General features: G+C 36.9%; 1 protein-coding gene across 3 annotated transcripts in view; it reads right to left on the bottom strand.

The window, feature by feature from the left end:
• The window catches only part of GALNT7 (polypeptide N-acetylgalactosaminyltransferase 7), a 139,254-nt gene that overhangs the window by 3,571 nt on the left and 112,136 nt on the right, over positions 1 to 23,547 (bottom strand). The window contains exons 3-12 of one of the 3 annotated variants that reach the window (XM_090288920.1): positions 21,505 to 21,671; positions 17,179 to 17,309; positions 16,838 to 16,917; positions 14,411 to 14,593; positions 14,087 to 14,269; positions 11,247 to 11,364; positions 9,629 to 9,751; positions 6,263 to 6,481; positions 2,745 to 2,843; positions 1,921 to 2,049 (exon numbers count right to left, since the gene is read on the bottom strand). In XM_090288920.1, the coding sequence (XP_090145046.1) occupies positions 1,921 to 2,049; positions 2,745 to 2,843; positions 6,263 to 6,481; positions 9,629 to 9,751; positions 11,247 to 11,364; positions 14,087 to 14,269; positions 14,411 to 14,593; positions 16,838 to 16,917; positions 17,179 to 17,309; positions 21,505 to 21,671 (1,432 nt within the window). The remainder of the gene's footprint in view (positions 1 to 1,920; positions 2,050 to 2,744; positions 2,844 to 6,262; positions 6,482 to 9,628; positions 9,752 to 11,246; positions 11,365 to 14,086; positions 14,270 to 14,410; positions 14,594 to 16,837; positions 16,918 to 17,178; positions 17,310 to 21,504; positions 21,672 to 23,547) is intronic. The other 2 variants (XM_090288919.1, XM_090288918.1) reach the window with 2 other exon arrangements.

Raw genomic sequence — 23,547 nt, 5'->3', positions numbered from 1 at the left:
TAGTTTTAGATAAATTATAAATTAATAAATCTTGTGACCTCAGATTTAATTTCTAATATAGGATATATATTGTTACCTATAATCTACATAAACACAATCTGTGTAAGGAGTGTCACAATAATTTTTAAGAGTATCCACAGAATCCAGAGACCAGAGCTTTTGAGAACTCCTGATGAAGCTTTAGAGTTCATACTTCACAATGTTTCCAGAATTATTTTCCTAAAAGTATCCTTTGTTTCCTATCACTGCATTCCTCAAATAACAGTCAACTATTCTCCAAAACTTACAAAATGAAGTTCAATGTTCTTTCACATGGAGTACAATTTAGGGATACTAAACTAAATGTGATTCCTAGAATTTTCCTATACACTTTCATGCCATGCCTTTGCTCACCCATTTTTAAAATTTATCCTCCATAAAAAGTCTTTTTATACCTCAATGATACTTCCTATATAAAACTCATCAGAAATAATTACTACTATTAATGTCCCTTCTGCTGTCCTATGGCATTGTGTTTATTTTTATTTCTGTATTTTTTTTCCTTCCCTGCTATTGCAGCATGATGTGCTTTAGCTATTGTTTGAAGTCACTACATCATCAGGCCCCAGCATACAGGGGCAGGCAAAAGTAGGTTTAAGTATCCACTTTCATTGGTCGTTGGTTAAATTAGCAGCCATCATTACCTAAAAGATAAATCATGAGTAAGGATATGAAATAACATCAATAAGAAGAAGACAATACAATAATTAATACAAGAATAAGCTCTATGTTTCACATACTCACAACTGTAAATCTACTTTTGCCCACCCCTGTATATTTAGTAATGTTTGATGCATAAATGTATATTCAATGCTATGCCCTTTAAAATATCTAAAATATATACATTCCATTTTTAATCTTTTCTCAGTGGTAGTTTCTGGTCTTTTTGCCTTCTTTTAGTACTTTACTAATATTGTTCTCATTGACATCTACCACTTATTGCTATTACTCATTTTGTGTGGAAATAAACACTGTTCTTCAGGATTTATGTTGATTTTCTTTTTCCTAACTTGTTATTTTAAAAAATCAGCAACGGACACAAACCTTTGCACATTTTTTCCTAACTTTTTATTTTAAAAGAATCAGCAATGGACACAAATCTCTTCACAGCAGTTATCTATGAATGATGATGACTGGGAATATTAAGCTGGGTCATAACACACCTACACAGCAAGCAAGTGCTTGCATGACAGATAGGGTATGATAAAAATATTAAGTGGGTAAATAAGATTGGGGGTAGCCAGGTTCTTTCAGTTTGGGGCAGCTTTCTCACCTTTACGTTTTACAATAAACTTATTTAGTCAAGTCCAGCTGAAAATTATAAAATATATAAGTCCATTAATATGTTGGAATTCTCAACTTGGCATAGGACTCTGAATATTCACAGCTAAAACAGAAAAAATGTTCCTTCTCAGGAACCTTTAAAGCAAGAAACAGGCAACATTTATCTAACTATTGTATTTAGCGAATAACAATAAGGAAGTTGTGACGGTCTAGATTTTCAAGTGTTATTTGTCTGTCTCTAACTCCACCTGCTGGACAACGTGAAATAAACACAATATTTTCTGTGTTCACATCTATTTATTCTCACAAGACACTGATTTTCCAGGGTTACTGAAATTAGTGGGTCTTCGTGGACATCTTGTGACATCATTACACGACAATACCGCACCAGAGAGTAAAAGCGATGCTTTTATAGAACAATGCGTCACTAGTGCTCCAGTAAAAAAAAAAAAAAAAAAAAAAAAACCTAAATGAGAAGGAAATGCAAGTTAATTTGAATGCTGGTTTTAAGATTTATACACCTAAATTCCACATGATAGGTGTTATTAAAGTAAAATAGCATACAATTATTATTTCATAAGTTGAAATGTAGAATACCTTGAAGTACTGCCATTCCTTAAATTCATTTAGATTACAGTGTGTAATCATAATTTTTGATCCATCAGGCCCCTTTGTCAAACACTGGTCATATTGCATGAGTTGATTAGCTTCGTTGATTCGGAAAAGCTATTTAAAAAAAAAGAAATAAAAAATAACAGAGGCACCTTCTCTGCTGATATACAAAAACAACTAAACAAAACAACTATCTTATTTTTCTATAGATTTTGTATGTTCAGAACTGTAAATCCAAAGATAGGAATTAAATTCATTCTGATGTTAGCAAAAACCCCTACTAATTAACACCTGAAGGATTATGTTCTTTAGCCTTTTAGATATAGAATGGGTCATTAACACATATTTATCATGCACTAACAATGTGAGAAAATAGAAAAGTGAAAACAGACCTGATGTTTCACAATCTAAATTAAAGGCAAGAAAAATACATACAGAAGTAGGAATATGCATTACTGGTGGTAACATTGCAGGTTATTGGGAAGAAATGTGGAATACAGAATAATATTTGCAAATAAAATTGTTAGGGAGCTAGGCTTACATAGTTATAGTTTCACATAAGAATACAGTCTGATTTCTTATATTAGACATAAATTCTAGATTCTGATTGCTTATGTCAGAAGCAATACTTCTGTTATACCCTCATTTAACAAAAAAGTTTTAGCATTGTCAGTTTTTTTACAGAGTGTTTTACCTTATTACTTTTCCAAACAAAATCCCCAAATTGAAAAGCAAAAGAAATCTTGTTATTAACAAGCCTGACAGTTCTCACTGCAGAAGCAATTTCAATATGAAAGGACATTATTTACCTGATTCCCTCCCATTCGGTGGCAGGGTCCTAGTTCCACAAAGCCTCCATTTGTCTTTCCCATGCTATCAATGCAGTAAACAGTTTCAAAACCTCTGATCTAAAAAATTAAATCAAGAACCAAAAAACAGACAACTGTTTAGTTTTTATTAAGTTTCATGTTAAATATTACAGTTCAGAGTGGAAATCTGGGTATGTGAAATGCCAGGTTATTATTGTACTGTCCAACTTGGAGTCGTTTAGAGCATAGTAGTCATCTTTAAGTCAACATTGGAATGGGCTCATTCCGACAAAGGACATCAAACTACAGATTTTGATAAAATACCACAGGAAAAAAAATTAAAAGGTACTATTAAGTACAATCTCTAATTCATGTGAATGAGAAGCAAATAGAGTTACCTAACCACAGTGGTCACAGACACTGGCCCTAGATGTCTAGACCAGAATTGAATTTGTAAGGTAACTCCCAAATGCCTACGTAGTACTTTTGGTAACTGTCTCCAGGAGTCTAGAGGGACAAAGTTATGGCAACTGGCTAATGTATGTGGAAAGCCAACACAGGTTTCCATCTTAGGAATGCACATTTTATATAAAAATAACCTTTTTCCATTTTGGAAATATTATATATCTTAATTATAAATTACTATCATATTTGGATAAAATGTTTTATCCATTCAGTCAGTATATATTGACAGAGCACCTGGGACAATATCAGAGCTTTAGAAGATACAAAGAGAAGCAAGTCATGGTCCTCAGGACCTTCAGGTCTGTAGGGAGGCCGAGGGGTAAGCGTCAGTCCGGACAGGTGGATGAACATGCGGAGGAAGGAGCCTCTGCCGGGCCCCTGGAGGAACCCTGAAGCAGCTGGTGGGGGTTTACTCTGAACTGTGCAGGGAAGACGGGGAAGTGAAGTATAACATGTTGGGGCCAGAATGGGACGTGGTTAAACTGAAGATGTCTTCAGAGTGAGATTATAATGGGAGGACAGAAAATTCCATTTGCTTATGTACTTATGCATTTATTTATTCATCAAATATTAAGCAAGTACTGTGTCAGGTATGTTGTAGGCTCTGATACACCTGTGACCAAAAAACAAAGATCCTCACCCCAGTGAACTTATATTCTAGGGAAGGAAAGGCAGACTCCGAGGTAAAATCCGAACAGACATGTTAGTTAGAAAGTGACATGAGCCATGAAACAGAAAAGAAGAAAAGCAAGTTAAGGGGGTGTGTCGCTAGGAGTGTTTGGGGGACCAGCAGGGTAGATCTCATTGAGAAGGTGGCATCTGAGCAGACTTGAGGTATATGTACCAGTTAGTGACACCTGCAGTGGGAAAGCACTCCAGGCAGAGGGGACAGGCAGCAAAGGCTTCCTGCAGTAAGTGAGGACAGTGGGGCTGCAGTGAGTGAGGAGAGGTGTAGCAGGTGAGGCCAGAGGAAGGGTCTGGATACGCCAGCCCTGGAGGGCACTAGAAACGACTTTGCCTTCTTTCTGAGGGCAAGGGGGTGTCACTGCAAGTTTCTAACAGAAGAGTAACAGTATCATTTAAAAAATATCAGTTTGACTGGTGTGTTTAGAACAGGATTTTAGAAGGCAAATTTAGTCTCTGTGAGATGTGGTGGCTTAGACCAGAGTAAAAAAGGGTAAAAGTCTGGATCTAAGTGTAAAGTGAGAGAGAAGGAAAGGATTCAAGAAAGACTGCAAAGCGTTGGCCTAAGCAATCAGCACAGATAGGCTGAGGAGGGGAGACAGGAGGTCCGCACTGGATGCGGTGAGTTAGAAATGTCTATCAGATGTTCAAGTGGAGATGCCAAGTAGGCAGTTGGATATACTTGTCTGAGCACCAGGAGAGGGATTCAAGTTGAAGGTAGAAACTGGAGTTATCTGCACATAGATGGTATTAAAGCCATGAGATTGGACAAGATCACTGAGTTTCTTTCTCTTACACATAAGGTAACTATACTAAATAGGTTCTCTGAGATTAAAAGATTACCAAAGTGGGGTCTGAACTGCCAGGGGCTATGGTCTAGTTGGGACTTAAACATAATTTGCTGTAATTGCACACAGAGGTGAAATAAGTATATAGGAAAAAAGGCACGAAAACAAGAGGTTGAGAGAGTGGCAGTGTCTTTTTTGGCTCCTATTCCCAAACTCGAGATGTTGGAGTTCCTTAGGCATGGATCCTGTCTTCTTTTTCCTATCTATATTTTTCTCATTCAGTCCCATGAAACAATCCACATGCTGATGGCTCCAAACACACATCCTTAGATGTGTATTTGGCCTGTGTCCTGGGTTTCAGTATTATCAATACACAGCTTAACATCTACTTGACAGCTCCACCTGGGCCATTCACAAATCCAGAACACCAACAGGATAACAGGCCTCCCTCCTCACCTGTCCGCCACTTTGCCTTATTTAATCTCCTTTCTGCTGGTCAAACATGCAAAGCATTTCCTGACTCAGAGTCTTCAAACTGACCATTTTCTTTATCTGGAACACTCTCCTAGCTCTCTGATTTCCTGGCCCTTCATTATTCAGATCTCAGATTAAATGTCACCTCCTCAGAGAAGCCTCCCCACCCTGTCCCTATGTCCTCTTGAACCTCACCGGCTTACTGCCTTTACAGCCCTTAACTCCATCTACCATTATCTTCTTTTCTCGTTGTTTTTTGTTTTTGTCTTATCTACTAGCATGCAAATTCCCCGAGGAAAAGGATCTTATTTGTCTTGTTTTCTGTCTAAAGGAGTGACTGGCACATAGTAGGCCCTCAACCAATATTTGTTGGACACATAATTAAGCAAAAGCATGTAGACTTGAAATTTCATTTCATGGCATGTTTAATATAGTTATGAGGTAGCATCTGCAAGGGTGAGTGAATGAGAAATGCACCCACTTACTTACAAAGATAAGTTTGAAGAAACCAAGAAAGGACAACACAGATCATTGTCTTTGATTTTAATTATTTTCGGTTACCATTAATTGATTCCTTCACTTGGCAGCATTGTCTGAGTGCCTATTATATATGGTGGTCTCTGCATTAGTTCATTGGGACGCAATGGTGAACAAGGACTTACGGACTGGCTGAGAGAGAGGCAGTTCTATGTTAGGAAAACTCATGGAAAAAATCACAGGACTGAGTCTTTTTCATGGAGTGGGAAAGAATGAGAAAGTCTTTTCAGTATTGGTGATCTCCACATTGAAAGCAGAAGGATAAGCTGGAATTAGCTAAGAAAGGGAGTCTGACTGAGGAGCAGAGAAGTGGCAGGAGCTGGAGGGAATGGACAGTGTTCCTTCCCAACCAGAAAGCCAGATGTGCAAAGACTGAGAGGCGGGGACACGTGGTCAGGTAGTCAGGGTAGTTTTAACTGCCTGGTAGAGAGGAGGAGGAAGTTATCAGTTTTTACCCAAACTTTCCCCCAAGAATTCTTCTCTTTCATTCATTTTCATTTGTCTCTGCCTTCTCCCAACTTCAGTCTACAAACACACACACTTTGAGATCTGGATATCACTGATACTTACTTCTCCCCACTCAACATTTTTGGGTGGCAAAGGGTAATGTGAGGTGATATCATAAGCGATTTCTTCCATGAACCATTTGAAACTCTTGCAGTTATGATCTTCTCGAAATTTTTTTAGCTCAGAGATATCCCCATACGCCAACGCCTTTGATTCAGGACGACTGGCATAGAAGTAGTCTTTATACTCATCCCACCAAACCTCTACGACTCTAACATAATTCTGTAAAAAAGAAAATTAATATAATATGACAAGTTAAAATATTTGTAATGTCAAAAACAGCTGATCTTAGACATATGAAATATGACTAACATAAAACAAACTTATTTCAGTAAGACCTAATATTTAATTAAAGAACAAATGCAACTGAGCTAATGATTCTAATACGGGAACTGCCAAGGATAAAATCATCACACATGTTCAGCTAAAGTGATGGACACAGACTCTTGGCTGCAAGAGCATATCTAGTTTGAGAAAATAAATTCTATCGTGCTTCTAAAGGAAGAAACTTATACCTAGAAAGGGTTTATGAGAGGCGCACTAGACACTGGTATTCCTCCCAGAATTATCTCCATACCACTAGCATATGCAGGGGAAAATTAAATTTCAGTAACCATTATGAAAAACAACAGCTCTGTTTAATAAAACACATTTTTGTAAGTGGCTTTATTGGTTTTCTTTAAACTATAATAGGACCATTTTACCATAACCCAGAATTAACTGGACATTTTCCCCAGCTGGCGCAAATCAGTTGACATTGTGATAATTGACAAAGATTTAACTTGTAAGGTTTTACCAAATGCTGCATGTAGGCACAAATATAAGTGACAGATTTAGTACATACTCAATCTAGTCCCTTGGTCTTCTCTGTCATGCTTAAGCAAACTTTGTGGATAAAGGGCCAGAGTGTAAGTATTTTTGGCTTAGTGGGCATACAGCTTCTGTTACAGCTACTCAACTCTGCTGGAAAAAAGTAGCCACAGACAATGTATAAACAAATGGGTGTGGGCTGTGCTCCAATACAACTTGATTTACTAAAAAGGGCTGGATCTGGCCCATCATGCTTAGTAGCTGACCGCTTTTTCACACCAGGAGTAGGAAAACCTAGCATTCCTATTACATTTTTTTTCTAGACTAAAGATAACTATCAAAAGGCGAGCATGCTCTTGCAAAAGCCAGCGGCTTCAACAAAGTTTTAAGCAGCGGTATCCTAAAAAAAGCATGAAATATTATAGCTAAGTATTTTGAATCCTTGCAAATCCACCCAAAATTAGACACAGTCCATGTCTTCTAGATGCTAACAAATGTGAAGAATTAGTATACATGCATAGTGTCATAGCAATGAAGAGAAGGAATATTTGTTTGGGGTGGACAGGGCCGGAGGGGGATCATGGAGGGATGCTGGATGGCTCAATCTGGAAAGAGTGGTTAATTAAGTAAGAATTGTATTGAGGGCAAGCAGAAATGCAAATGAAGTGTGACAAATCATGGTGCATTTGGAGTCCTCCAAGTAGTTTATCATAAGTGGAATGCAGGGTTCAGAGAGAAAACTTGCTTCTCTTTCCTCATTTTAAGGTGAGAATAGTCATAGTCTTTATCTTACGGTGTGTTGTGTAAATTTAAAAAATTATGGAAAGCATTTAGATTTGTGTCTACTACCTAGTAGGCAGTCAAAAAGTGTTAGCTCTTGTTAATACTATTGTTATCTTATATGAGAGGCATCAAAAGGTTTTAAGCAGGCAACAGACATCAGATTTAATTTTCGAGGGAATAACACTGGTGGCAGGTAGAGGATGGACTGAAGAACATTGAAGCTGATGGCAGAGAGCTATGTGGGAGGCTGTTCAATATCCACGCGAGAGATTGGAAGACCTGCACTAAGCATAGTAAGGAATGGATTTAAGAGATATGTATGAGGTAGATTTGTCATGGCTTGGGAAGGTGAAAGGCGAGTTAGACAACCCTAACATGCCCCCTAAGTTGCATTCATGGGTAAGTAGAGAATATAGGACAAGGAATCGCTTTTGAGGAAAAGTTTAAAAGTTTGACTATGTTGAAATTGAAATATCTAAGAGGATAATTTTAGAAGACAATTGATTATGGTCTGAAGCTCAGGGAAGACAAATGGACGGGAGAAGTTGACACAGGCCACTGGCACCCTGGTGGTTAAGGTGCATGGTGCTAAAATTGGAGAAAAGAAAGTCCCTGGCACATTTGAGGCAGTCACAAGAGTATGCTGAACATGACATTTATTGGGTAGTTTTTATGAGACCTACATTTAATTTTTAGAGTGGGTGAGTATTTCCTTTTTCTTTTCCTTTTACTTGCAGCATATACCTTCTTGAATCAATCTGACTTTTCATCAGTTCTTTATGATTGTGGATCCAAGGTCAGTTTCCCTTCCTGCTATGGCAGTCAGGGCTGCTGTTAATTTGGTGCATCTTTGTTTCATTGGGGATATTTTAATCTCAGCCTCTGTTGTAGCTGGGGCTCTATTTCACCAAGTCTAAGACAGTTTGGTCAGTTAGAAAGTTCTGTGTTTGTTCTTAAAGCCTAGCTATCTCTGCCTCCATTTCCTATTCCCTTTTTGGGAACTTTCCCAAGTTGCATCTGCAGACAATAATGATCTTCCTTCTGTCTTCGACTTGGTGAAGGACTCCAGAAAATGAAGGGCACAGAGTTATAGAGGCTCTTAGAACGTAGGGCGGCAGCTCCCCAGACACTTCAAAGTTGTGCTGTCAAGGATAAGGGCCAGTGGCCTCCTAGCAGTAGACACCTGGCCTCTATATAAAGCTTCCCTGGTTTGTCCCTGGTCTGAGGAACAAAAGACATGAATCTTTTGCAAGCACTGTTCAAAATCTGCTTTTGTTTACTACAAAAACTCAATACGATTTATTTTTTAAAACAAAAACAAAACAAAACAAAAAACAATTCACCATCCATCACAGTACATTTTGGGAAGATGTCTATAGCCCATGTTGCTGTGAAATTAAGCCTTGCAGGATATGGCTGTTTGTCATATTATTGTATTTAAAATAAATACAAATATATGTGTCAAAAAATGATATTTTACTCATTTGTGACTAATAGCAGCTGGTATTTTCCTTTCCACTACTTTCTTACAGAGTCAGTTCTTTTTAAATTTATCTGTGATGTCTTCATGGAGAACATTCAATATAGACACCTTAATCTGAGTGGGATACAATAAATAATCTCAAAGAACAATAAGATATTTTGTGAAGACCTGTGTGATGGCTTACGAGATTTTCTCCCTTTCAGTGAGCTGACATTTACTTGACTACCTACCACAGCATGTGGTACATAAATGTTAGTTCCCTAGCCATCTCCATTTCCAACCGAAAGACTTACCTTCAGAGTTGGAGAAGACCCAACATAAATGGGTGGAGGGTTCCCTTGCCAGCCCTCAAGACGGTAGATATGTCCCACGCGAGAACAGGGAACAAACAGTAATTTGCCACCGCACTGCCATATCTATCAAGGAAAACACACAGAAAAGTTGTTTCAAATGCCAAAATAAATTACAGCTGAAAATTCATCTTATAACTGTAAATCCGAAATCTTAATTAGATACAGTGTTCACAGGGAATTTAGTAATCAAACAAATCTTAAAATAACTTGCTTGTTTTTCAAACTCATAACAAAGGAGGCAGTAAGGAAAGTGGTAATATACTCCTCCTATGTACTGGTAGCTCCAGGCAACCTTTTTGCAATGTAACCTTGCCAAACCATGCAGAGTCTCCATTCCTAACATCATCCGTCATTTCCATTGCTAATATATTTCCCACCTGGGTGATTATTATAGTAATCTCCTGCCTGGCTTCTTCACCTCTGGCTTCACTCTCCTCAATGCATTCCTTATTTATAGCAAGTGATTATTCTAGCTGAAGGGCAGCTTTGGGTCATGTTATTCCCTTGCTTAATATCTTCAATAGGTTTCCATTGCTTATCAAATTAAGTAAAAATCTCTTAGCTCAGCATGAAAGGCTCTCTTCACTATGCTGCTAACGTATCTGACCACTTTATCTTCTTGATGTCTCTGTCTCATTCGTGCTGTCAGATTCTGCTAAACTGGCTCCTCACTGTTTCTTGAATACATTCTTCATGTTTCACCTTTGTACCTTTCCCTATTCTATTTGCTTGGAAGTCTCTCTCCCCTTCCTTTATCTCTGCTTATTGATATCACGCCCATCTTTCTCGTTCTGCCTCAAATTTTACTTCCAGCAGGATGCTGTTTCTTAATCACACCAACCAAATGGCACTCAACCTTCTTATAATATTATCAATTTAAATATAATTCTAATTTCTTATTGACTGTGAGTTCCTTGAGAGCAAAGACCGAGTTATTCTTCTTCCTTACAGTACTAAGCACTAAGCACTGGACATTTAAGACAAGAGGTAATACATATTTGTTTAACTCAAACTGTGATCTAGTTCTTTTTCTCCTTTTGGAAAATGGGTGGTGGTGTTGGAGCATGGAAGGTATTAGTGTTCCAGGACTGGCTCAGTGATGGGGGAACTGCAGAAAGGCAGCTCCACCGTCAGTCTGAGGATGCATAGTCATTGTTGGGGTCTACTTCTGTCCTGAATCATGTCCTACAGTAATAAGGGGTCACTGTGTCAGTGGATGGTCAAATGTGGCCTCAACACATGCGGATCCTCCAAAGGGCTTCTATAACAAAAGGCTCCAATGTACGGAAAGCCTTAGGTGGGGGAAGGAGGAGGTGTTTTTTTTAATTTGAAATTTTTTTTTTTATAATTCTGAAGCTTGCTGGCCTCAATTTTCAGGCGAGCCATGGTAAATATGTAGTAAGTCTTCCAAAGGTATACATTTTTGTTAGTCATTCATTATGATTTAGGCAAATGCTTTAAACAGCACCCCCCCGCCTCCAAGAACCCAGCCTTTATTTGAAAGTCACAAAAGTCTGTCACTACTTAGAAAACACCATTTATTGAAATGAACTGTTACCTTGTATGAGATCTCAAAGTTTTCACCACCCCAAATCTGGAGACCTGGATCATACAGACCCAGTTCAAAGAAGAACTCTCGTTCGATGGCAAATAATCCACCAGCCATGGCTGGGGACCTAAAAAAAAGAAACACTTCAATAATTATAAAAGACAAACCCCTTCACCAATAGACAATAAGCCTTTTTTTTCTAAGCATAGAAAAGACAAAACTGATGGCCAAACATTAAGAAATTATAAAGCCTTTGCAAAACAATCTGTTCATATTTCCTTAATGAATTACCAAAATTTCTGATTGAAATCAAATTGTATAGCTCGATACAAATTAGAGCATCACATCATTTCACCATTAGAGGGAGCTTTGGTTCCTTTGTTGATTTAAAAATTAAGCCTTTAGATCTAGTAAAAGTAGAATTTTCTGTTTCACTCCTAAAAATACTGAGCCATACAGTCCTGGTCTCCTAACTGCTCCTGCAATGATTCATGAGTCATTACGGGATGAGCAAAACCATACACCATGGAAGTAGTCTGTCAGTTTTTAAGTTTATAGCTCAGGGCCTTGACAAATAAGAGTGTAATTCATCGTAGGAACAGTCACAGTTCATTCAGAGTTTGCAAATGTAGCACAGAAACAACACAGGAGAAATAGATGGAGCTATTTACTATGCCAGGAGGTAGGACTGCTAACAGGTGATCTGCGTGTCTTCTTGAATGGAATCTTGAATTTGGTACTTTTTAAGTGCAAGAGAAAAAGGATTTGGTAGCTTTTTAGAGACAAGCCACTCCCATCATTAGAAGTGATTAGGAGAATGATTTATATCCTGTTGCTTGCACCCCACCCTGAACAATTAATTATTAATGCATCATGATTCTTAAGAAGATGCCTCTATTAGAGGATGTTCTTCATTACCACACCTAATATTCAATTTGTCACAAATTCCTCTTAATTCTACCTTGAAGATATATCTTCAATCTGTCTACTCTTTCCAACTTCACTGCTACCATCCTAGACTGAGTTGCCACTGCTTGTTACAGGAACTTCATAACTTGCTTCCTTTATTCTATTCTTCCCCCATCCAAGTCTAATCACACAGCAGGCAGAGGGGACTCCACATGGGTCCCCTGATGCCAGCCTCTCTCCACTCTGAGGCTCAGCTGGCTCCCTCATGCCTTGAACTTGCCAAACTTTCTTCTATCTCAGGGCCTTCATCTCTGTTGTTCATTCTCCTGAAATGTCCTTCCTCCTCCTCCACAGGGTTGACCCCTCATCCTTCAGGTCTCAGCTCCAATGACACTTCATCAAGGAGGCCATTCTGGATGCTCCAGGCTAGGTGAGGCTCTCCTTTCCATAAGCTCTATTTTTCTTCATCCCACTCAGTGCAGGTGTGTAGTTTTCTGTTTAATTTTTGTCTCACCCACTCTATTTTAAGTGCCACGAGGGAACTGATCTTTTAAAAATTTATTTCCAGAAAAGAGCCTGGCACATAGTAAGTGCTCATTAAATATTTGTTGGGTGGATAAATAATGAATTAAGTAATATTTTCAATATTAAAGAAAAATCACATTGGGGCCAAGTTATTCTTTTATGCCCGTTCTTCTTAAAGTATACTGCTTAATTCACTGAACATTAGCACTATTAGATTTTTGGCTATATTTTCATGTCACATTTATTTAACTACCACTTAACATTATTATAACTCAGCCTTTTTGATCTTTAAATACATTCCCACTTATCTCAGTATATATTTGAAAATGCATCTTAACATGAAAACCAGTGAGTCCTTTACAGGGAAATCTCCCTTAAATTTTTCTAGCCCACTGAAAAAAGATTTCTTTACGAGCCTATGTAATTGTCAGAAATAAAAAATATATAATCATTATCCTTGTATTTTTCTCCTAGAATTATGTTAGGTAAGTGAGTAAGCAGTGAATTCCTGCACTATTTTGAAAAATAAATTCAAAGGGAAATTTGGAAAATGTCAAATCAAGCTTAAAGTTCTATAATTTCCTTCTGTTTGCCATCGTGACATGCCCAAATCCCAGCAGCATTTGCATGACATTGGAAACACCTTCCCAGAACAGAGTTCTAATATTATCAGTAGTGTAACAAGGAAAGAGAGACCAAAAGCAGAACCATAAGATCAGAAAAATAAAATTAGACATATTTAGAAGCCTATACTAACATTTGACCAAAGATTTCATGTGGAGTCACTCTTTTGGAATACAGTCAAAGGTTCCAGATAAAGGACCCTGAAAGAATACAGCAGCATACATTGTTCTATTTGAAGAGCCACGGAAAGGGATAAAAGCTGATTTTGGAATAGTATTTCCTTTTAATCAAGTGCTCTTCTGAGAAGGAAGCAATAAAGAATTCTATGTAACATTTGCCAAAGTGATGTATTTTTATTCATCAGATTTAACTGGTGTAAAATTAGTATTTAAGAGTTAGCATATAAAATAAAAAGAAGAAAAAAAAATCTCTTGCTATTGCTTTTACTGTTAACATTACACCCAAGGCATCAAAGTGGATATAAAACTTGGATTACAAGTAATTTATGCATTCTAAAATTACAGAATGACTGTTCTTTTTTCTCTTGTATTTGGAAGTAATGTCCTATAACACCCCCCCACCCCCCCAAAAAAAGTGGAGCCTGCATTTAGGGAGAAAACAATTGCAAAGACGCTAATGTGAGTTTAAACTGTGAAATAGTGCAAGGAAAGAAGTCCTCAGAATCTAAACAGCATCTACAGTTTTAATAACAAATATTTTAGCTTAGCAAGAAGTTAACAGGTTAGCAGCAGCTGGAGAAAAGAAAAACATGTAAGTGATTTAGTGATTACCGATATGGTTCAGTTTTTGTCTTTCTCATTCTCTTCTCTTGAGGGGTCAGAGGCACCCGCTTCCAGAGCATACTCCAATCCCATGCTCCTCGAGCATACCCATCTTCGTCACCACCCCCTTGGGGTATAATTTCATATGTGTTGCCATTTATGACATCTATAATCGGCACAGTGCAAATGGTTCTGTATTGTGTTGATGATGGCAGCAAAGATGAAATGGAAGGATATGTATGGACCCACATATATATATAAGTACATGCGGAAGGAAAAAAAAAAGTACTTAGATAAACATTCCAAGTAAGAAAATAAAGGAGTAATGTTTACCGATAGGGTTCAGTTTTATGTTTTCTTTTGGCCTTTTCCTTGTGGCTTAGAGGAATACGTTTCCATAGTAAACTCCAGTCCCAGGCCCCTCTGGCAAAACCATCTTCATCCCCACCTTGCTGTGGTTCAATGGAATAATCATTCCCATCTATGTAATCTATTAGAGGCACAGTACATGTAGTTCTGAAACATTTACAGAAAATGAAAAAGCATTTAAGAACCCAAAACTGACTAGTATAGCATGCCTAGCTATAGTATCTCTTTGTCATCGATTCTTTTTTGGGGGGGGAGGGCGGGGTTTCAGGTAGGGGACTTAAATATCTAATGGGAAGTAGAAGTAAATGAATGTCCTATAAAAGTTAAGGAGCCTGTTTTCATAAGGAAAGGATAGAGGAGACTTACCCCTTGGCTTGCAGACAAATGTCAGGAACAAAAAGCCATGTTTTATAGCTTACTTGTGTTTTCTCATTTTTGCTTTGGTCTTACAGGTAACTTTTTCTTGGTCGTTTTTTTATTGCTTAGAAGATTTTCCTGCCTATTATTTTTCCTCCTTAATCCTCCATTATAAAACAAGTTTGTGTGTGGGGGTGGGGTGGGTGGGTGCACCTGCATGTGTGTGTCTGTATAAAAAAATAATAACTGCTATGTTTTTAGCAGTTCTCCCAACTCTTTGTTGCTTTCCATTTCTTTGGAAGCAGTTATTATGAAAATGTTTCTATACTTTTTCTTGATCCTTTTTCGTATTCTTTTTTGTTGCAAAAAAAGAAAAAGGAAAAAAAAAAAAACCCAAAACCCAGCTTCCATTGCCAAAAAAGAGTGCTGCATTGTATTACTATTTTTTTTTTTTTTTAAATGAAGAAAAACATCCCTCAAAACCTAAAGAACTTGTGTCACTGGTTCGATTCCCAGTCAGGGCACATGACTAGGTTGCACGTCAGGTCCCCAATTGGGGGCGTGAGTGAGAGGCAACCACACAGTGATGTTTCTCTCCCTCTTTCTCCTTTCCCCTCTCTCTAAAAATAAATAAATAAATAAACATATAAATAAATAAATTATTTAAAAAAAACATAAAGAACTTAAGTGTAGCTTGAGAATTTGGAGCAAAAACAATCCATTGTACTTTACTTCAGGAAAATGCTAGTACTATACAACTAATCGCGTACAGAGTCAACTCTACCAAGATAATTTGGTCCCCTGCTTGTTTCAGTGCTCATCTTATCAGAAAGGATTTAAAAATGCATTTACTAAAATAGAGATTACGGCTTTTCATAGTCATGTTGAGATGCTTTTTAGATGTTTAGAAACCAAGGTGAAGGGGAAAATGTATGGGGCTTGAAATTTTGATATCATGGAAGTGGATTTGAGAAGGCTGTTTTTCCGTCTGGAATAATTCCCATGGGACAGTGGCTGGTCACTGTGGGATATGTGGGATTGCCAGGGAACGCTATGGAAAACCAGTTCCTTACTGCCCCAGAGGACAGCTAGTCTTCACCTGGAGAAGTGAAGGTTTATTCTCTTTCCTCTCTTCTCATGAGTCTCGGATTTCTTAATAAATGGTGCAGTATAAGGTGTCCTAGACAGATCTCGGTTTGAAGGCATATTCGCTGTCTGATTTGGGGCAAATTAATGAACTTCTCCAAGCCTCAGTATCCTCTTCAGTACAATGGAGCTAATAATACCTATCTTGCTGGGGTGCTGTGAGGATTTAACCAGACAGCATATGGGACATGTTTATTACAGGCCTTCACAGGTAATCCTCTGATGATTAAATCCTCCAAAGGACTTTCTTTGACACATGCCATTCCACAGCATTATGTCTCATTTGCCTAGATTCTGAAATAGTTGGAATTCTGGATGCAAAGCAGGGAAGGCTTTTGGAACTAGGAGAAAAATGCTGCCTTCTCTTGTTTCAGATATTTCTGTAAATTTAATGGGGATCACCACATATCTATGGCATAGTTGCTTATTTCTAAACTTAAAGTTTCTATAGGAATCCAAAACCCTGACACAAGTAACAACTGATCCTTACTATCTAAAGTAATAATTAAAATGGGCATTAAAAAAAACAACAGTTATAATTTCAAGGCTTGCTCTTTCAAATCTTTAGAACCGGTACTATGGCATAGAAGGAGCAATTAATATTACTCTTAGAGAAACCTTTTGGAGCTAGAGGAAGTCTCTAAACCACATATGATTATTGGATCAGACACCCTAGGCCTATCCCAAATGCCCAACTGCCTGCATCTGAATTAACCCAAAATATCAGTTTAGCTCCACACCAGGAAACAACTAGCTGAGTGATAATACTTAAAATGGCACACTTGATATATTGATGGAATTGGAATCAGAAGAAAGAGAATGCTATTTGTCCTTCTAGAACAAGGTTTACTTTTCAACAAGGAAAGCAAAAAAGCAAGGTAATGTTACCTGTCCTTAGAAATGGGAGCTACGAGTGGGGCATACCAGTTAACTGCCACCTCACAGTGGGCATCAAGGTATATCAAAACCTTAAAAAAAAAAAAAAAAAAGGAAAGAGGCAGGGTGAAAGAATACTTAAATACGGTACATCATATATCACACACAACTTAAAATTAGAGGCTATAAGTTAGCATTAAAGTCCATTTTGACATATAAGATTTTTCTGTTTAGGACAGCATTTTCATTTCAATCTAAAAAAAAAAAAGGTTCTTAAAAATCCATATGACTGTTCAGTTACCAAACCCAAAATTATAACATTGTAGATATCAACAGTAAGAAATGTTTCCTACCTGTCCAAGTTTAGCCTTCTGGGCACCAATACTTCGTGCTTGAATTAAACCTTCTCTTCTCTCATTTCGAAATACCTTCACTAGGCCATTCCACAGCTTAATATAGTTGTCTAGTTTTTCTTTTAAGTGTTCTGTGAATAAAAAAAGTCAATCAGCACAACAAATTATATTTATGTATATCAACCAATTAAACTATTATTTTTCTCAAGAAACAGGGCTAGGGAAAGGTACTTTGGACAGTCAATGATTTTACGCAGACCAGATTAATCTATAGGGAAGTAAAGCTGAAGATTATTTTTGAGTTAAATTTTGAGCGTAATATGCCTACAGAGAACTGGCTAACCTGAGAATAATCAAACATCTCTCTAAATATTAAATAAATGATGACTATGTCAAATGGCATAAGAAAAAAAAATTTAATTAAAAAAGTTAAAAACTTCAAAATTTACATGTTAGCATCATGTCTAAAAACTTTCAGGTATAATATTTTGTTTGCTTTTGCTAGAAGCAATAGTCCAGGGTTTCTTTGGAACCATAAAGGATATAGGTAAACATCTGTTTCTGGGCCATCTTTCAGAAGCATAGCCAGTGTCCAAGTTGTAGTCTTGGTATAATAAATATAGTTTCCATTAAGTTGGCAAAAAACAGTCTAGAGATCCCATTTTCTCTGTATTTTAAACATAAACAGGTATATATATGCATATTTACAAATAAGTATTTACACATTTACATAATAAATAAATAATATTTGTATACAATAAATAAAATATATATTTGTGATTTGGTAGACAATTTTTCGTTATAAAAACACAATATATTTGCCAAAATTTCCATCTTGCCTTCCCAGTTGCAAGACAACAAGTTTTGTTTGTTTCCCTATCAGCACATGAAACTGGTTCATCACAGCCACAACTAGCTCCTGAATCATTAAAGGGGTTTCCTCCTGACACAAAAATTACTTCTAAATTGTTTAAAATTTTGTCCCATGAATACAAAAACATAGCTGTATTTAGTGTGAGTTAGTGGTTAAATGGGCAAATCAGACTGTACTTAATACTTTACTCATTTTTAGGGAACTTATCAATTACCAAGACACCTACCCACACATGGATATTCAAAGTTGGGAAGAAGAAAATTTTCCCTTTTTCTATTCTGACATCCACTTTTAATGACGATTATAAACAAAACTCTCTCCTGCTAAATTATATCCACCCCCCACCAGAAAATCTAAATAATTTCCATTCAGCTTTCTTAAAAACTTCTTACCTTCCTTTTTTTGGCCCAATACAGTCCAATTTTTTCTAAGCCCCTTCTGAATTGCACAGGATGCTTTTCTGGATATGCTATCTAAATAAATCTGTAACAAATTTTTATGGCCAGAAACAAGTTGATGGCCTGTTCTTTGAATTCAGATGCTTAGTAAAAGATGGTCCCAGAGGAAAGTTGGTGAATCAAATGACTTCTGGCTTATTTGGGGTCTCGCATTGTGGCAGACTGTACTATACTAATGTTCGAAGTATTCATAGCCTTTCCTTGGCGGGTGATTATCCTCCCCCACCCACTGATGTCAGGCTGGGCCATGTGACTGGACTGGCTGTGGCCAATGAAAAGGGGGTGGACATGACTTGAGGTACTTGTGAGCAGAACTATTAAAATTCCACTAGCACTTCACCATCTCTTCTTTCTCTCTGCCTCTCAGGCAGGCAATGTCTGAGATCAGGCTGCTGCTCTGCCAGCCTGGGCCCTGCAGCAAAGATGTGGGATGGAGCAGAGCTGACCAGCAGGGAACACGGAGGATGAGTGGGAAAACACTACTATAACCCTTTGTTATTATATGAGAGTGTGGGTTGCATTTCACCTTGACACTGCGCAGCCTCAGATGGCTAAAACACACTTGTACAGGTGTGTGCTCTATTAAAAAAAGGCCTCAAACCTTCTTTTGAGAGGATACTTTAAATTCCAGAAACCCAAATATTATAAGCAGCCAGTTTCTTTTTGAGGATTTATTATATATTAGCAAACTATTTTGTCTTTAAAACAAAATTTATAACTAAAAGTTCTACTTTCTGAATTGATTGGGGGAAAGAACAAACTAAATTTTCACTCCAGTCAGATTTACCAAAGACTATATACTTTTACTGAGGATGGAACTGACAGGTTTTAAGGTTGTTCTGAAATTGGGAAAATGAGTTCAAGACCTCTGTACTTCTGTACTTATGAATGCTATAAGCTGAGCACATCCCGCATATGGTTGACTTTAAAATATGTTACAAGAGACTAATATTAGAGGTCTATAACAACAAAAGTGCTGCACACAAAAAATTCAAGTAAAATGAACCAAAAAAAAAAAAAAAAAAAAAATTAAGCCCAAAATTCTGTTCTCCTTTTCTGGGGCCAAGCCATTATTTTTGGATGGCAAACACCTTTTGATATATCTTCACATTTTTTTAAAAAAGAATATGCTAAGATTTTACTTGTATTAATAGCATAAGACCTCTTAAAATCAGAAAAATCATAGACGTGGGATTTCTCAGTCATTTTTAGAGAATTGGGTTTTTCTAAATCTAAATAAACTATTGTTGGCATCAACAATATCACTGTAAAACATTTTAAAACACATGGTGAGGCAAGAGTAAGGTTACAGTTGTGCATACATGAAACAAAGTTTATGCTTTATTAATTATTGTATTTGCCAGACAAACAACTATAAACCTACTTTTGCCCTACCCTGTATTTACCTTGAGACAGGAAAAGTGTTATCTATTTTTTTTCATTTTAAAAGATTTTATTTATTTATTTTTAAAGAGAGGGGAACGAAGGGAGAAAGAGAGGGAGAGAAACATGGATGTGTGAGAGAAACATTAATTGGTTGTGCCCCAGCTGGGGACCAGGCCACAACCCAGGCGTGTGCCTTGACTGGGAACCAAACCAGCAACCCTTGGCTTTGTGGGACAATGCCCAACCAACTGAGCCATGCTAGCTGGGGCATAAATAGTGTTTTTAATAAATACATTTCTATCATAGAAAATTGCAACCAAGATATGATGTCTAAGCTAAAGACATTTGATATGACTAAAATAGTTCAACTTATACATTCTCTAGTGTGATTAAAAACTATTATTACAAAGAAGTGATTAGCTCAACAAAGATGAGTAGAAAAGGAAAAAGACCATACTTCTCTTTCTTCTCCATCCTAACTTATGTGTACAAGATCATGATCTGGTCATGTTCTTGCATAAACAGTAGAAGTTTCTCCAGACTGCAAGAGTTCTAAATTAAGTTTTGGAGGAAACTTTTGTAAAGCCATTTTAAATGGTATTTTCATGCTACCCATGTTTTGTCTTCTGACATATAGTCAGTGGTATTTCTACCTGTACACAAAAATTGTCTGCAAAACTTATTTGCCAACAAGCAAATATACTGTCTTTGGTCAAATTTCAAAGGATTCAATTCAGTTTTGTGACAGTAAATGAGAATAAATCCCTAGATTGGGTTTCAGCCTCACATTTTTTATTTAGGATGCTGGTTTGGGATCTGAGGTATAGCATAACCTATCTTTTTATATTCATGTCACTAAGAAGATACATTCAGCTTATAATGATTTATCTATTTAAAGAAAAACATTAACTTAAACCCAATTATCTAGAAAATCAATGCTCAATTTCTCTCTCACAAAGTTGAATCAAGACTAACCAGTGCCTCCCTAAATGCTGTAATAGTTAAAAAATAAAATACAATTTCCTTTTATTCAATATACAAAATCAAATACAGAACAAAATGAACTTTAGTAGGTACTTTCTATTATAAATAAAAATAGTCCGTGGTTTCTGGTCAAATTCAATAGTGTATCATTGTTAAAATGCAAAACACAGGTTATTAAATAGGTACATGGATTTCAGTTTGACAACTATGGATGGAGCATCAGGTGGCAATATAATAAATTCCCTCCATGACTAAATTTTTGCAAAATCCAAGGCCCAAAGAATTGCTATAGTGTAAAATAGTTGTTAAGTGCACACCTATGCATCTGTAGAAGTGATTTGAGCTGTTAATTACTATCTCTATGACTGTTGGTCAGTGACTTCACATTTCTGAGCCTCATGTGTAAAATGAAGATAATAACAATATTCATTGTAAGGGTTATGGTCAGGATTAAATGAAATAATTCATACAAAATGCTTGGTACAGTGCCAACTTGTTGATAATAGATGCTATCAATAGATGCTAACTATTAATTTTTAAAGACTAATTATTTTGAAATCACATTTTGCAGTTACTTATACTTAACTTATTTTATGGACAAAATGTCAATTCCATAGTCATTACCTTTATTGCTGAAATCATCAATTAACACAATTTCTGCTAAATATTTCCTTGGAGTCCTTTTAATTACACTGTGGACTGTTCTCATGAGGGTCGACCATCCTTCATTATGGAAGACAATGACAATGCTGGAAGTGAGCAGATTTTCATCATAGTGCCAATACTTGCATCTGCAAAAGGACATTTTCATCACATTTACTTAGAGGTCATCTATAATGTATGGTTCCAAACTTATTGTGATATTGTTTTCTGATTGCAATAGATATTATTGATTTAACTAAGGTAAATGAACGAAATACAACCTTTTGTTTTAACAGAAACACTAGATAGAAGAGAGAAGCTGCTACGAGAAGTTACTCATAGACAAAGCTACTTCCTAACCAACTGGCACTTCTTATGTGACTAGAGAACTAGTTTGTGAATTTATACTTCTCAGTTGGGATGCTTAAGATATTACGTACAGATATCAGTTGTTTTTTTTTTTTCCTCCATAATTTAGAGCTCAGTGTATTTTCCTTTTCAAAACTTGAGCTTCTGGTGCAAGGCATTTATTTCACTTGCTGTGAATAAACCACTATAAAACAGTGTCTAAAAACTATCCTACTCTATCAATAATATGGCTGAAATATTTTAAAAAATTTTAAGGCTGAATTGTGGCATGTAGCAGGCATTCAAAAATTGACTTGAATGAATAAAGATCTTATATTGTTTGTAGAGTTACTAGGTTGGCTAAAGAAGGATCTTTAGCTATTCAACACAAACCTATCTGAGACTGTAACAGGATAAGTTGCCAAAAGTCTTTTTCTATCTCAGAGGAAACTCAAAACAGGGCCTGACTAAAAACTCAAGGAGCCAGGGAAGGCTCAGTGAGTTTCACAGAAGTGTGATGCTTATATGCATATACGTACACATATATCTCTCTGTGTATATATCTTATGTGTATGTATATCCACTATTAGATATTTTTTGTTGGGTTATGGGGGGAGAACAAGATAGTAAGAACAAGACAGACCAATGAGAACAATTTGAGACCCGTGTGCTTTTGCAGGAGTTCATTTCCAGAACTAACACTTGGAGCCAATTACATTCTCCTTGGTAAGTGGAAAGGAAAGCCTTCTCCACCCCACCCTGCCTCAAGCTTTCCATAAATTAGTAAGTAAGCTTGTTTTAAAGGTTAAATTTAAAACCATAAAAGCAATAATTCACATTATCAGTCTGATAACCTATACCAGCATTTAGAGTAGTAACTGCTATCTAAAACAGGGCCTGGCCCAAAATAGAAGGAGACAACCTTTTCTCCAGGTCATTATTTTCCTTTCAAAATTGTTTTCAATTGTGTTCTTAGAGGCTGTTTTTATAGACACACAGACTGAATCTGGTAATCTACCTGCGTTTTCTCACTGAAAGAGTAGGTAATAAGTACCTACTCTGCACATGCTCTGAGCTGGGCACTGGAGCTACAACATCAAGGAAGACACCGCCCTTATGAAGCCAACAGTCCTACAGGGGTTGTGAAACATGAAACAAATATCTATACTTCCCCTGAAAGTGTTGGTGGGAAAACCAGGATGTACATGACTGGTGGACCCCACTTGGTCTCAAGATGTGTGGTCAGGAAGGCCTCCTGGAGCCAGTGCCGGAGGGTGAAACCAAAAAGTTTTGAGACCAACGAAGTGGGGAGGGAGTCAGGAGAAGATAAAAGCACAAGAATGAATTGTGGGCATATGATTCAGAAATTATGAGAACTTCAAAAATAAATAGAATGAAGATCTGTATTTCCATTAAACTAGGAAAAATAAACATAAGTTAAAGAGAAAACATTACAAGAAAGGGCATTTGCTGTATAATAGCAAATAATAGCAAATGTCAGGCACTATTCAATTTGCTTTACTTTTATTTACTTACTTAACCTGCCAACACCACCATGAAGTTAGTGCTATTAATCTCCCAATTTTACAGATTAGGGAACTGAGGCTCAGAGATAAATGACTTGCCTAACATCACACAACTAGTAAGTCATTAAGCCAGGAAATAAACCTTGGCTAT

The sequence above is a fragment of the Furipterus horrens genome, unplaced genomic scaffold (genome assembly GCF_987537825.1).
Source record: "Furipterus horrens unplaced genomic scaffold, mFurHor1.1.pri manual_scaffold_10, whole genome shotgun sequence".
Classification (NCBI taxonomy): domain Eukaryota; kingdom Metazoa; phylum Chordata; class Mammalia; order Chiroptera; family Furipteridae; genus Furipterus; species Furipterus horrens.
The sequence above is the reverse complement of the archived record's forward strand: the minus strand, read 5'-3'. Positions and strand labels throughout refer to the sequence as shown.